Source organism: Plodia interpunctella, chromosome 30 (genome assembly GCF_027563975.2).
Source record: "Plodia interpunctella isolate USDA-ARS_2022_Savannah chromosome 30, ilPloInte3.2, whole genome shotgun sequence".
NCBI lineage: Eukaryota > Metazoa > Arthropoda > Insecta > Lepidoptera > Pyralidae > Plodia > Plodia interpunctella.
In genome coordinates, this window is record NC_071323.1 from 1,611,629 (window position 1) to 1,626,582 (window position 14,954).

At 36.2% G+C, this 14,954-nt stretch overlaps 1 protein-coding gene across 1 annotated transcript; it reads left to right on the forward strand.

The window, feature by feature from the left end:
* The first annotated feature begins 203 nt into the window (after positions 1–203).
* On the forward strand, positions 204–14,611 carry Arp1 (Actin-related protein 1). The gene is made up of 9 exons (XM_053767116.1): positions 204–346; positions 1,679–1,743; positions 2,285–2,459; positions 2,998–3,149; positions 3,589–3,732; positions 4,489–4,654; positions 6,534–6,603; positions 8,254–8,420; positions 10,270–14,611. Exons 1-9 carry the CDS (start codon positions 299–301, stop codon positions 10,411–10,413), a joined length of 1,131 nt encoding a protein of 376 aa, XP_053623091.1. The 5' UTR covers positions 204–298; the 3' UTR covers positions 10,414–14,611.
* Positions 14,612–14,954: the final 343 nt, after the last annotated feature.

The window sequence follows — 14,954 nt, forward strand, 5'->3', positions numbered from 1 at the left end:
GCAAAGGGATTTAAGCATATCCATATATTAAGAAAGTGTCCCGCACGCGGAAAATCAAAAGATCACCGTGCCGGCTTAGTTAGCGTGCCGCAGGCAGTGCAGTGCAGGCACTGCTCCACTCCACCACCGTGACGCGAATGGGCTGATCGTGATTATCAATTTTATGTCAAAGTCAATTACATTGCTGCTGTCAATGTCTGAATGCAATGATGAAATGACATCACGCAACGCAAGTAAATTCGATTGTTATATTGGAAAATATAGGTTTTTATTAATATTTATTCTTTAATCCTACAAAATGGAGTTAAATGATGTGATAGTCAACCAGCCGGTCGTAATTGATAATGTAATTATTTTATTTACTAAATTTTGTGGTGTTTTGGGTACACTAATGCTTATTGTCGGCACCCCTACATCATTCTGATTTTCTTTTGAAATTCTTACACAAATCTCTTATAAACCTGTTCGCAAACGGGAAACAAAGTTGCGCTTTATTTCATTAAGTTAATAAGTACTTGTTTTTGTTATTATCTCATAGGCTTTTCGGTTTATGAGTCATAATTATTATGACGTTAAATCCTTACCATAATGGGTAAAAGTAACGTTAGTCTGTTTGTGTGGAATACTTATTTCATAGGAGATAATGGGAAAATACTAATCTGAATCGGGAGATTAACGTAAGAGACGTACGCTTTATGGGTCTTATAAAATCCGGCTAAGTGCGAGTCGAACTCGCGCACTAAGGGTCCCTTACCCATTATCGAAAACAATCACGTATGGGAGCCCCTTTTAATATTAATTTTATTAACTCTAACTGTTATAGTTCATGAGATACCGTCTGGTGACATACAGATGGACAGCAGTCTTAGCAATAGGGTCCAATCAATGTATGATTGCATGCACATGACTTTGGGAAGTGAAAGCTCTACCTGTAACTATACCAATAGGAGCTTTAAGTTAGCTTTAACAGCTTTAGTTGGTTGGTTGTGTTCTCAAAACTGGTATTTTTTCATCGATGAATCCCTCAATTTTATTTTATATGTTAGTTTTAAAAACTGGTTGTTACGAGTACCAACTAAAAAAATCTATACAAAATTAAATATGATAATTTGAACAACCTACTATGTGCAATCATTATTGCACTACTCACTCAAATAAATCAATTACTGCACTACACACTCAAATAAATCAATGACTGCACTACACACTCAAATAAAATCAATTACTGCACTACACACTCAAATAAATCAATTACTGCACTACACACTCAAATAAATCAGTTACTGCACTACATACTCAAATAAATCAATTACTGCACTACACACTCAAATAAATCAATTACTGCACTACACACTCAAATAAATCAATTACTGCACTACTCACTCAAATAAATCAATTACTGCACTACACACTCAAATAAATCAGTTACTGCACTACATACTCAAATAAATCAATTACTGCACTACACACTCAAATAAATCAATTACTGCACTACACACTAAAATAAAAGTCTCTAGGGAAAACCATGGGGAAGTTTTGTAAACACTGATGCAACATGTTAATTAAATTGATTAAATTATTAAATATTGAATATATTTAATTTACCACATATTCAATCTATGGAAACATATCTCAACTATTGTGATAAGGTATACAAAATGGTCTTTTATATTTACAGGGCTCCGGTGTGATCAAAGCAGGATTTGCAGGGGATCAGATACCAAAATGCAGGTTTCCTAATTAGTAAGTGTATAATTATTTGTATTGAAGCAGACAAAACTGATGTACGTCATAATCATAACTTAAACATATACCTTATTTATTTAGGTGCTTAAAAATTAGTACACTACTCTTAAAATGTCTTTTTAATATACAAATAAATAAATATATTAGGACAAATCACACAGATTGAGCTAGCCCCAAAGTAAGTTCAAGACTTGTGTTATGGAATACTAACTCAACGATACTATATTTTATAACAAATACATATATAGATAAACATCCAAGACCTGGGCCAATCAGAAAAAGATCATTTTCCATCATGACCCGACCGGGGATAGAACCTGGGACCTCTAGGTTCAGTGGCAAGAACTTTACCACTGGGCCACCAAGGTTGTCAATCATACAATTTAAATACAAATATACCTAAGTATATCACAAATTAATTAATGTTAACTACTTTAACCTACAATCGGGTAATTGACAAGGTCAGAGTATTTAAAAAAACATGTATAATCTAAGTAAAATAGATATATTTTAGTATAATTTTGATCTCATCACGCAGCATCGGGCGACCGAAGCACGTGCGCGTGATGGCCGGAGCCCTAGAGGGCGAGTTGTTCGTGGGCCCTCGCGCAGAGGAGCACCGCGGCCTGCTGAGCATCAAGTACCCCATTGAGCATGGGATAGTGACAGACTGGAACGATATGGAGAGAGTGTGGAACTATATATATAGCAAAGTGAGTTTGTTTTGATAAATTTTGTGTACTAGTACACAAAATTTTGTGCACAGGCGGCTGAGACTTATTAGTCTCAGCCGCCTGTGCACAGTGACTGTATGTCACAGCCAAGTCTACAGGATGTCCCACCGCGATAACTTACCGTACTGTGCATCACAGCCAGTTTATGTATGTACCACTGCAATAACCATACTGTACTTGTCACTAACGGGTCATGGGGTCATTTATGTATGTATGCAGACCTTCGGTAATAAATTATCTAAGTCATGAAAAGTACAAAATCCTTTGCATGGTTTAAAAGAAGAAAGCTTTGAAACGGACAAACTCGGAGGACTTACTATGTAGTTTTAATTAACAATCTCAAAAAAGCGGTAACGCATCGATGACTCGTATCGTATAGCTGGTGTCTATGGACTGCAGTCCATAGACAGCTAAAAAACACTACTGTGTTTTTTTAGCTGTGTATTGTCGCACTGGTGGGCGAAAGCTCCTTTTCATCCCACTATACTATTTTAAAAAATTGTCGATCCTTCATCAGGAGCAACTGTCGACGTTCTCTGAGGAGCACCCGGTGCTGCTGACGGAGGCGCCGCTCAACCCGCGCAGGAACAGGGAGAAGGCGGCCGAGGTGTTCTTCGAGACTTTCAACGTTCCAGCACTTTTTCTGTCCATGCAAGCCGTTCTAAGTTTGTGAGTATCGTAGACAGAGAAAGATATATACTTCACAATTTCCATTTCCCTCATACAAATAAATAAATACATACGGACAAATCACACAGATTGCGCTAGCCCCAAAGTAAGTTCGAGACTTGTGTTATTGGATACTAACTCAACGATACTATATTTTATAATAAATACATATATAGATAAACGTCCAAGACCCGGGCCAATAAGAAAAAGATCATTTTCCATCATGACCCGACCGGGGATCGAACCCGGGACCTCTCGGTTCAGAGGCGAGCACTTTACCACTGCGCCACCGAGGTCGTCAATATTAGTCAGGATTAGAATGAAGCCGTCACGTCACGCTGACGTTTAGACAAAATGGCGGCGCACTGTGCCTTCTTATAGGTTAAAATTAACGTCAAAATTTACTATGCAACCCACTATTGATTAATTATTTCCGTAGATACGCCACTGGAAGGACCACAGGCGTGGTGTTGGACTCAGGTGACGGGGTCACGCACGCGGTGCCCATTTACGAGGGGTTCGCGATGCCGCACAGCATCATGAGGGTCGACGTGGCCGGACGGGACGTCACCAGATACTTGCGGTCAGTACAGAGCCTTGAGAGTGAGGAATTCGCTAGTTCTCAGCTAACTAGCTTTCAGGTTCGCGACATTGCTGGTTCCTTGAGGAGTGACTCAGCAACAGTAGATTTCAGAAGTACGGCCACGTTTTGAGGAAATATAGCGAATTACGTAGGGAAGTAATGTTTGGTTACCCCGCTGCAACCTGGTCTTGGTGTAAAGAGGTGTAAAAACATTATGGTCAGTACAGAGCTTCTGATAGAGGTTTTGATATTGCAATCTGTTTACAAATTCAAATTCAAATCATTTATTCAGAAATTAGACCTTCACAGGCACTTTTTCTCGTCAATTTTTATAATAAATAGAAATTTATAATAAATAAATCACAAGCAACAAACTGTATTGGACAGACTGTATTGCATAATAGCATAGTTGCCAGTTAATATATATATATATATATATATATATATATATATATATATATATATATATATATATATATATATATATATATATATATATATATATATATATATATATGTATGTACGAACTAAACACATTGCGCCATTGTAACGCAACGACAACCACACTGCAATGTGATTGCTTCGCTGCGTCTCACTTCGAATCGATTCGATAGTGAAATGCAAACCCGCACTAAGCCCTGAGATTTGAATTGACGGTAACTACCCCTATCAAATAATTATTGATTGATTGATTCAACATTGCAAGTTATATAAAAGCTTGTAAGTATGCTCACAACATATTTTGTGCGCTATAGGTTACTACTCCGAAAAGAAGGCGTGAATCTCCGCACGTCGGCCGAGCTTGAAATCGTGAAGGCGATCAAGGAACGCGCCTGCTATCTCTCGCCCAACCCCCTCAAAGAAGAAACGCTGGACACCGAAAGAGCACAGTACACGTTACCGGACGGGACACAACTTGAGGTATGACAGAGATAGATTGATATTTATAGGGATAAAAATAGGTTAAATAAAAAATAGGTTAAATGACTAATTTTGTCTACAAATCAACTTGGAGCAAAAGTACATTTTTTATAAAGAAAGAAAGAAAGAGAGAGGGAGAGAGCGAGAGAGAAGGAAGGAAGGAAAGAAAGAAAGAAAATATTTATTTGCCAAAAACATGAGTACAGATATACAATTTGATGTTATAATGAATTAAACGTATATGTTTTACCGAATATAGGTATGCAAATATAAATAAATAAAGAGGCGCATGCTAACACTACAAATAACAAAAAAAAATTACACTAGCTCTAAATTCTATCCGAGTCTATCATTAAAGAAATCATTTAAAGTATAAAAACATTTATCAGTCAATAAAGACTTGAGGTGCTTTTAAAATAGAATTTAGATTAAGCTTTATATTGATTTGGAATTTTGTTGTAAATTTTCGGTGCCATACATACCTACTATACATACTATTACCGAGTAAAGCCTTTGTATGTATGTATATGTTTGTAACGCGATAACACGAATGGTTGATTGGAGTTTGATTAAATTCAAAAGGTATGTAGGATCTGTCAACAGAATTTTTAAGTTCGTGTGTCAATAAAATCGTTTCGTTGATTCGACACTTATTGACGTCAAAAAAATTACTTAAACTATGTCTACTGCCGACTTTTGAAATATTAACGTGTTTAAGCTTTTGGCTGTATTGCTTTAGTGTCACTGGCTAACTTTTTAATTTTCCCAAATGTCATGGCTGTCAACGTCAAGTCATTATTTTACTTTGTCTTCTAAAAAAATTTGGTGCGCCTACCTACGTACCTACGCACTTTTTTCACTGTATGTTAAAAAAATAATAACTCATGAATACAAATAATTTAAAAGGAATTATTGAGTTCTTCATTCATTGGCTCCGGTGTGTCGGCGAAGACATATTTTTGGTGGCCATTGAGGGGAACGTCGTTTTTTTTTTCAAATTCAAAATTCTTTATTCAATTCAGGATGATATACATCACTTATTGACGTCGAAAAAAAAACTTAAACTATGTCTACTGCCGACTTTTGAAATATTAACGATTTTGTAAAAAAAATATTTTGTTCGCGAGGTCTAAGTTCGCGGAGATATTATTTAGATGACTATTCAAAGGCCCTTATTATTTACTAGAAATTATTATTAGAAACACCAGTGAAAACAATAAGGACAATACTTTAAAAGACATGAAGTACAATGACTAGCACATTGTTACAGTCTATGAATTATCACAATAATCTAAAATATATACATTTTATCTAGAACATACATATTTTTTTACAATTTTCTGATCTTATATAACTATATAATATTGTATATTGATATACACCATAAATTTGTAATTATGCCAAAAAATAAAATGGGGCTATCAGTACCTATTACTGATAATATGTGCACAGGAAAAACATAAAAAATCGAAATCCAAAATTTATCCAAAATGTCTATTATAATTGGTTATAATACTTAGAGTGCGCCACCTGACTACTACGCTTCATAGTAAAGGTAGACTCAGCGCAGCGGTTCACACAAAGTCGATTTTCATTGATAAATTCTGGCAATTCTTATTTATTTTTTTTGTCTATGCCGGGGTCAATGCACGCGAGAGCGAGAGAACACGAGAAACTATGAATTGGAATAAATGGAGTTTCAAACTGCGACCATAAATTCATTGATATTTTGGGAAAAACGCAAACCTCAATAACTTTGGTGATAAACGATAATATTAAATTTTGATTACTCACATGTATTAATAGGGTCTTTAATATTAAGCCTTTTTTTTGGCATAATTAAAACTGTATGGCATATACTATTGTCTGTTCGTTACAGATCGGCCCGGCGAGATTCCGCGCGCCGGAAGTGCTTTTCCGGCCCGACCTCATCGGAGAAGAATGTGAAGGTATAGTCTTCTTCATAGTCGTATTACTCATGGCTGAGGGTCGTGGTCATTACGTGGATGAAACACAGACAACAACTTTCTTGGCATTAGTAATGGAGTGATTAGCCATTGCCTTCTCCATTTCACACACAAGTTGATAATCAACCGGTGTGCAGGTTTCCTCACGATATTTCCCTTCACCGGAAGCAAGTCGTGGTCGATGAAAACTACTATATATGAGTCAGATTGGTATACAAAGTCATGTGGCACGAGTAGGATACGAACCTGCGACCTTTCGATCCACAGGCGGGCGTCTTAACCACTACACCACCACCGCTTCACAATAACAGTTACTAAATTGAAGTTTAACGACATACACGACGCTTCATATTAATTCTCTCATAAAATCATCTCCAAATTGGGGATAACTGAAGCTGAGACATTCCTTTGTCATATCATTAGTTGCTAGCTGTTTACCCGCGGCTTCGCCCGCTCAAATGCCCTCGGGAACATTTTATTCTTCGTATTAAAATGGGATTGGGATAGTTGGAATAAAATAGACATAGCGCATTTAAAACACACACAGCGCCATTTAGCGTTTAAAGGTATGTACTTTCGCATTTATAATAATAGTTATTTATTATACTACCTTCGGAAGCGGTGGTGGTGTAATGGTTAAGACGCCCGCCTGTGGATCGAAAGGTCTCAGGTTCGTATCCCACTCGTGCCACATGAGTTTGTACACCAATTGACTAATATATAGTAGTTTTCATCGACCACCACTTGCTTCCGGTGATGGAAAACATCGTGAGGAAACCTGCACACTGGTGGACAGTTTAGTTCACTAGTGTGCACGCGACTGCCTGCCATTAGATGGCGGTAATTAGTCGTAAAAGTCATGTCAGATGCCTTTGGGCGACTTGAATAAAATCTGACACATGTGTTAGCAATAGCACACTCGATATGATGATATGACTTAGACGCTGAGTAGACCCTTGCATGTCGCTGGATCTGGGACAAAATGATAAGTTTCTAACATGGTTGTTAACATACAATAGGCTAGTTGCCAATTTTTTGTTTTGATGACTATTCGAAGGCCCTTATATCATTAGAAACACCAGTGAATAATAATACTTTCAAAGATATGACAAGAATAAAATCACACATTTTCGGACTCGTCCAAATGCTCCGTACTAAATGACACGAACAAGTGACGTCACAACGTGCGAAAATGTTCGCGAAGAAAGTTATGTTTGTTCGAGAGCTACATTAAATATTACGTTTATGTTGACGACTTCTTAATAAAAGTTGTTACAAAATTGTTGTTATTTATTACGATTAAATTTATTTTTATAATTTCATGATTTTTTTAAAATGGACTTTCCAACCAAGTTTAAATCTCCAGTATTTAGATCCAGCTGCGTTGTTACAGTCTGTGAATCATAACAATGATGGTAATGTTTATTTTATCTAGATTATACATATATTTTACAATTCTCTGACCTTGTCAACTATCCTATTGTACTAACAATGGATGTGGATCTGAATTTTAAACATTTTGTTTGGCAAAAATAAAGTTAGAGATATAAAGAAGTTAGTGGAATTGGTGTTAGCGATAACACACGCGACGATGATTACTGGTGTCATAATTCTGAACGCCTTAATCCGAAGGTCTCCACGAGGTGCTCATGTTCAGCATCCAGAAATCAGACATGGACCTCCGCAAGGTGCTCTATCAGAACATAGTTTTGAGCGGGGGCAGCACCCTCTTCAGGGGCTTCGGGGACAGATTGCTGGCCGAGATCAGGAGGCTGGCGCCGAAAGACATGAAGATTAGGGTGAGTTCAAAAACATATTGTACAGGGTGTATCATAAACCCCGTGCATAAACGAAACGGTGATTTAAGGTTTTTAATTAACCTAATAAATCATTCATTCATTCATTCATTCATTCATTCATTCATTCATTCATTCATTCATTCACCTTGGATAGATCGAAGTTTCTAGTAAATATCAATGCTTCCAAAAGAGGGAAAAATAAATATAAAAAAAAATAAACTATGAAAAATAAACTATGAAAATGTAATCTTGACATGTAATCAAACGCCGCACAACATTAAATTTGAGGTTAATATTCCTTTTGCACTACACACATACGGGCAAAACTGATATATTTCACCTTCTCGATGCTGCTATGGACGCCTAGTGTCTACAATTCACAGCAGTTTTTTAGATTTTTTTTTTACATACATAACACTATTTTAAACTATAAAACTAATAAAAAATATATTTTAAAACAAGAAAATAATTATTAACAGCCGATTTATTAATTATTTATCTTAATATTAAAACATTTAGCAATGTTAATATTCACTGGAAACTTCGCATAGAGAATCTACCCAAGGTACGTATGTGAACGTTGTTAATCATATGCACAGTATAGGTGTCCAAGTTAAAATCGTTTATTCATAAATTAGACCTTCACAGACACTTTTCACGTCTTAATTTTATATTTCATAGTAATTTCACAAAAAGCAACAAACTACTAGCATTTCGGAACGACCACTGCTGAGAAGAAATGCCGAAAGAAACTCATTTGAACAGTGTTGGTCCCTATCATGCCAGATCGGCTTACCATTATTGTTACTTACATTTGTTTTTGTATTTTCTTCTTAATCCCCGACGCAAAAAGAGGTATCTGTCTGTGGCATCGTAGCTCCCAAACGGATGAACCGATTTTCGTTTAATTTTTTTTGGGTCATAGATAATTTTATGCCGAGTGTTCTTAGTCATGTTTCATGAAAATCGATTCAGACGTTCAAAAGTTGTGGCGAAATTAATATTGAAAGTCGGGGATTTTTTAACTTGTCTAACAATAAACTTGTTCTCATATGTAGCAAATAACAAAGTACATAGTCAAAAAGTATACAAATATACGTGTTATCATTGTGATCGATTGCCGATAAAAAAGGGTCAGCATACATATATTTCTCCTCCACTTCGCGCGGTCGTCGGCGTCCCCAGTTGTCAGACCATTGTCACGCATATCATCCTTGACGGCATCAAGCCAGCACTTCTTGGGTTTGCCCCTTCTGCCAGGGCCGGGCGGGAGCGGGCACAACCTTATTGACAGACAGACAATATCTTTCTATTTTGATCGATGATTAATCTCATTAAACTGTGATATTACTGCTTTTAAAATTTCGTGTTGCATAATTATAGGTATATGTTAAACGACAGGTATTAAACGCGCACATACCTTTTTGATTTGTCCGCGTGGTCTGGAAATAAAAAAGGTATGTACGCATTTAATACCTGTTGTTTAATATACAGGGTTACTAACGCATAACCTTCCAAAGGCGCATAAGGTACATGGAGACTAACATCTTTTGTTCTACGACTTTTGTCTAAACATAATAAATACAAAAATTTTCCTTTTTTTTTTTAGTTTCAATGTCGTTTCTATGAAATGTAAACTCTATGTTCGATTCCGCTACATAACGCTACACTGTACTGTCTCGCGTTGCTTGGCTATTACATAGAGTTAAGATATGTAGAATCGCCCAAATCATTGTGAATCGAATGTAACCAAGTAGTCTTTAGGAGGTTTTGCGTTTGATTGGTATCAAACGCCCTGTATAACCGTGCTATGAATATCGATAAATGAATATTTATCCCGTCCCCCCAGATCTCTGCGCCACAAGAGCGCCTCTACTCAACATGGATCGGGGGTTCGATTCTCGCGTCGCTCGACACCTTCCGCAAGATGTGGGTCTCCAAGCGGGAGTACGACGAGGAAGGCGCGAGGGCCGTCCACCGCAAGACTTTCTAGATCTCACTTCGATTCAGCGCGTTTCATATTTCTCAATTTACCTGGTGCGTTTCATCGTATAGCTATTTGTTTCGGTGCGTTTCGTATAGTAGTTGTTTGTTTCAGTGCAATTCACATAATAGTTGTTTGTTTCAGTGCGTTTCATCTGATATTTTCTAGTGATCCTTGTAGATACTCAATACGTATCTTATAAGCAGACTCCACACTATCGGGAAACAGTTTGAAATGTGGCCATTTCGACTTCTATTGCTGGTGTTTTCTAGCAGTAAAAAAAAGCTCACATATAAACAACGCAATACAGAGTTCGCCGATAATGTTTAGGATACTTTCTGTGTGCAAAAATTGGTTCAAAATTGTAATTGGTGCAAAAAGGTGTTCCGCAATTCAAAATAAAGTGATTCTATTAATTTATGGTACCCAGGGTTCACCTAACTAGGGAACCGTCGGAAATTGTATAATATTGCATTATAATTAAATATTTTGCTCATTATTTGTTATGTACATAATAAATTACATGATTAAATGTGGTCGTCCAAATCACGTGGACCTTACAGCGCCCGGCGCTTACGCAATTATTGCTGAACAACGGCAATAAAGACCTAAGTGCCAGCCGCTCAGCTAAGCTCCCTTTTGATTTGAACGACCACAAATAATGATTCTCATAGTTACAAACAGCGTTACGGAACGACCACTGCTGAATTTGTTCATTTTCATTTTATTTTATTCGGAGAATATTCAGTCTTAAATAACAAGAACAAGAAACTAAAATAAATTGACCAATTACAAATTCTCAGAAGAGAAATATAGAAAGAAATAATTGCGTTGTAAAATAAATATTCGATGAAACGCACCTGAGTTTTACTGGGATATCGATTAGTTTGAGATTAAATAAAAACTATTGTTGTATCGATTATTCAAAATATTATCAATATTATGTTCCGACGGTTTTGGAGCTAATTTTTATCGCATCTATTATTTAGTTTAGTTTACTATTATTATAAAGAGGTAAGCGTTTGTGAGTTTGTATGTTTGAGACGGGTAATCTCCGAAACTTCCGAACCGATTTCAAACATTCTTTCATCATTAGAAAGGTACATTATCCAAGATTGCTATAGGCTATATTTTATCTCAAAATTCCCACGGGAGCGAAGCCCCGGGCAACATCTAGTACATAATAATTTAACGGATAAACCGAACTAGAGCTTGTAATAAAACCAGAGGGGCTACCATGAAACATAAAACACGTAGCACGTTATTGCGTTCACGCGATCTTTCTGTTTTTCACACGATGCGTACACGATATATGAAAAAAAGACAACATGTGGACGTTAGTAACGCGCTACGTACGTGTTTCGTGTTTCGCCCTTCTGTTATATTTATAATAATTTATTTTGTGGCGCCACTGTCGCGAGTGCAACCGTTATTATGAAAGTTGTATATTTAGCGCGTAATTCCCAAAAAATTACATCACATTTTAAGCTAAAGTGTGTTTTGTCTCTATCGCACTTTGTAATATTTGTCATTGACTGAAAGAGACGAAACATACTACAGCTTAAAGTGTGCTCTAATTTTTTTTATTAATAATAAGTATGTATATCAAAATAGATATTGATATGAACAAATGTGTTATTGTGTTTCACGAGTGTTGAATAAGGGCTAAATGGTGAAATACTTCACATTTATCTAGCAGTTTATCCGTTAGATTACAAAATTATAATCAGAAAATTGTGAAACGTGATCTTAAAACATAATTTTAAGAACACAATGGTAATCATAATGAATTTATTGTTATATTAAGTCTTAAAATGTTATGCTGCACATAAAAATTACATACTAGAATTATCTCCATGAAAGTCTCGCAGATGGCGCTACAGTTTACTACAGTCATATTAGTTTCGTGGTGCGGACTCTAGTCCGATGCATTTTGTCAAATTAATACGCATTTCTATAATAATATCTTAGAGGAAGTGTTTATGCTTAATTGCTTCTAGAATTATAATGAAAAAGGAGTTAAGTATTAATTTTGATGTAAGATTTTTCAAGTAAAAATGATTCATTTTTTTTGCTTCGTGGTCTTTACACACTGGTATTTTTGCAAATGAATAAACTTTGTCTTTGTCTGCAACTGTCAACTGTCTATCTATATGATATCTAACTATAGCACTCAAGCACATAACATTCTTATTATCAAAAAAACTAAATACAATTAGATTATGCACATATAAGATAGACAATTTGTGATCCCTACTAATATTATAAATGCGAAAGTGAGTTTGTTTGTTTATTACCTCTTTACGCGTGATCTACTCAAACAATCTTCTTGAAATTTTTCATATATATAATTAAGAGTATGGAGAAGGACATAGGGACATACCTGTAAACGATAGATGGCGCTGTGTGTGTTTTCAATACGCTATGAATATTCAAACTATCCCAATCCCATTTTAATACGAAGAATAAAATGTTCCCGGGGGCATTTGAGCGGGCGAAGCCGCGGTTAAACAGCTAGCAACTAATGATATGACAAAGGAATGTCTCAGCTTCAGTTATCCCCAATTTGGAGATGATTTTATGCGAGAATTAATATGAAGCGGTGGTGGTGTAGTGGTTAAGACACCCGCCTGTGGATCGAAAGGTCGCAGGTTCGTATCCTACTCGTGCCACATGAGTTTGTATACCAATCTGACTCATGTATAGTAGTTTTCATCGACCACCACTTGCTTCCGGTGAAGGAAAACATCGTGAGGAAACCTGCACACCGGTTGATTATTAACTTGTGTTTGAAATGGAGAAGGCAATGGCAAACCACTCCATTACTAATGCCAAAAAAGTTGTTATGTGTGTTTAATTCCATGTAATGACCACGACCCTCAGCCATGAGGATGACTATGAAGTTTATCTAATATTATTGGTAAACGTTCTCTTGCAAACACGGTATAAAGGTAGCAAGAATTTTCGTGCTTTGTGTACTGGCGGACTACCATGAAACATAAAACACGTAGCACGTTATTGCGTCCTACATGTATGTTTCGTGGTAGGTCTTCTGAATGCCTGAGTATGTTTTAGAGTGATCATTGTGTACAGTCAACAGCACATCAAGTTACTCTGCATGAGCCTCTATGGCGCGGTAGTAGCGGCGAGTTTGCAATGAATTTGGGTAGGTTGTTGTGCTGTTGACTGTATATTATTTAATTTAGTTTACGCGGCACGGTGCAATGAAAGAACTTCGACAGATGGCGCTGGGGTGTCCACAGTTCACTTAATCATCGAAAGCACGTTTCGGCGAATTTTTTTTTATATAAGTTTCTTGAAGTTTATTAACATATTCTTACCTAACCCAATTATGAAAAGCAGAACTGAATTTAACGATTATTTTAATTCAAACTCATCTAGATATTGAGAAACCAAAAAATTTTTTCGGCGAAACGTGCTTTCGATTAAGAGTGATTCTGTGAACTGTGGACATCCCGATGTCGCTACAGTCAGTTACAACAACGTGATATGTAATAGCCATGCCCCATTGCTCAGTCGTTCTGCGTCGCGGCGTCGCAATACGTAGCTCAGTTGGGTTCTATTGGTGTTGACGTGCGTCGTATCTTCATATAATTTCTACGTAGAAAATTAACAATATTTTCAAATGACACAGCACCTTAATGTATATTGTATAATTTACAGTCTGTCCGTCTTTAATTTTTAAATTATTATCAAATAATTAAAATAGGTATTATTTATCAAAAAGTGTAAAAAAAAAAATCTCCATACATTTTACTATTTTCGAATAAAACTTATCCTAAATTCAAATCATTCAGAAATTAAACCTTCACAGGCACTTTTTCACGTCAATTTTTATATTAGATAGTTATGTCTCACAAGCTACAAACTACTGGCATTTCGGAACGACCGCTGCTGAGAAGAAATGCCGACGTTTTTTCTACGTTGTTCTAACAGAGGTTACCGAGCGTGTTACGGCTCCATTGACTCCCGTAGGTTTGGACACTGACGTGCGGTGACATACATAGAAACTCTATACTTTTTACTTTTTTCTGTTTTGTCGACGGACGTACAAACATGGAGCGAGAGTGACCGAGCAATTACTGGCATTATATGTTGCAAGTTCATTCGTTGCGCGGACTTTTAACACCTATTTTACTGTTTAAAGACAATTTTTTTATTTCTAATAAATTATTTTTTTTTCGAATAGTATGTTTTATTTATAGCCCAATGCTTGTAAGCATATAAACGACACAAAAAGTCTTTTATATGCTTACAAGTCGAATATAAATTGCACCGGACTTTATGGGAATAGATCAACAAAAGAAAAATTAAATCCTGAAGTACTTAATGGATCTATAGCACGATTAAATCGGTAGAAGTACTGGGAAATGCGGATTTTTTTTTCTTATGTTTTGTTCCAACCAATAGTTTTACCAGTAAAACTATAGTTTTACTGGTATTTTTCTTATGTTTTATTTCAACCAATAGTTTTAACAGTAAAACTAGTGACTTTGTAAGGACTACAAAAGAGTCATGTGGGCGGACGC

What these genes read in the sequence shown, in the direction of transcription:
- Arp1 (XM_053767116.1), top strand. Translation starts at nt 299, where the DNA reads ATGGAGTTAAATGATGTGATAGTCAACCAGCCGGTCGTAATTGATAAT. An exon ending in CATCGGAGAAGAATGTGAAG is followed by an intron (nt 6,604 to 8,253) that starts GTATAGTCTTCT and finishes CTTAATCCGAAG; the next exon opens with GTCTCCACGAGGTGCTCATG. An exon ending in CGAAAGACATGAAGATTAGG is followed by an intron (nt 8,421 to 10,269) that starts GTGAGTTCAAAA and finishes CCGTCCCCCCAG; the next exon opens with ATCTCTGCGCCACAAGAGCG.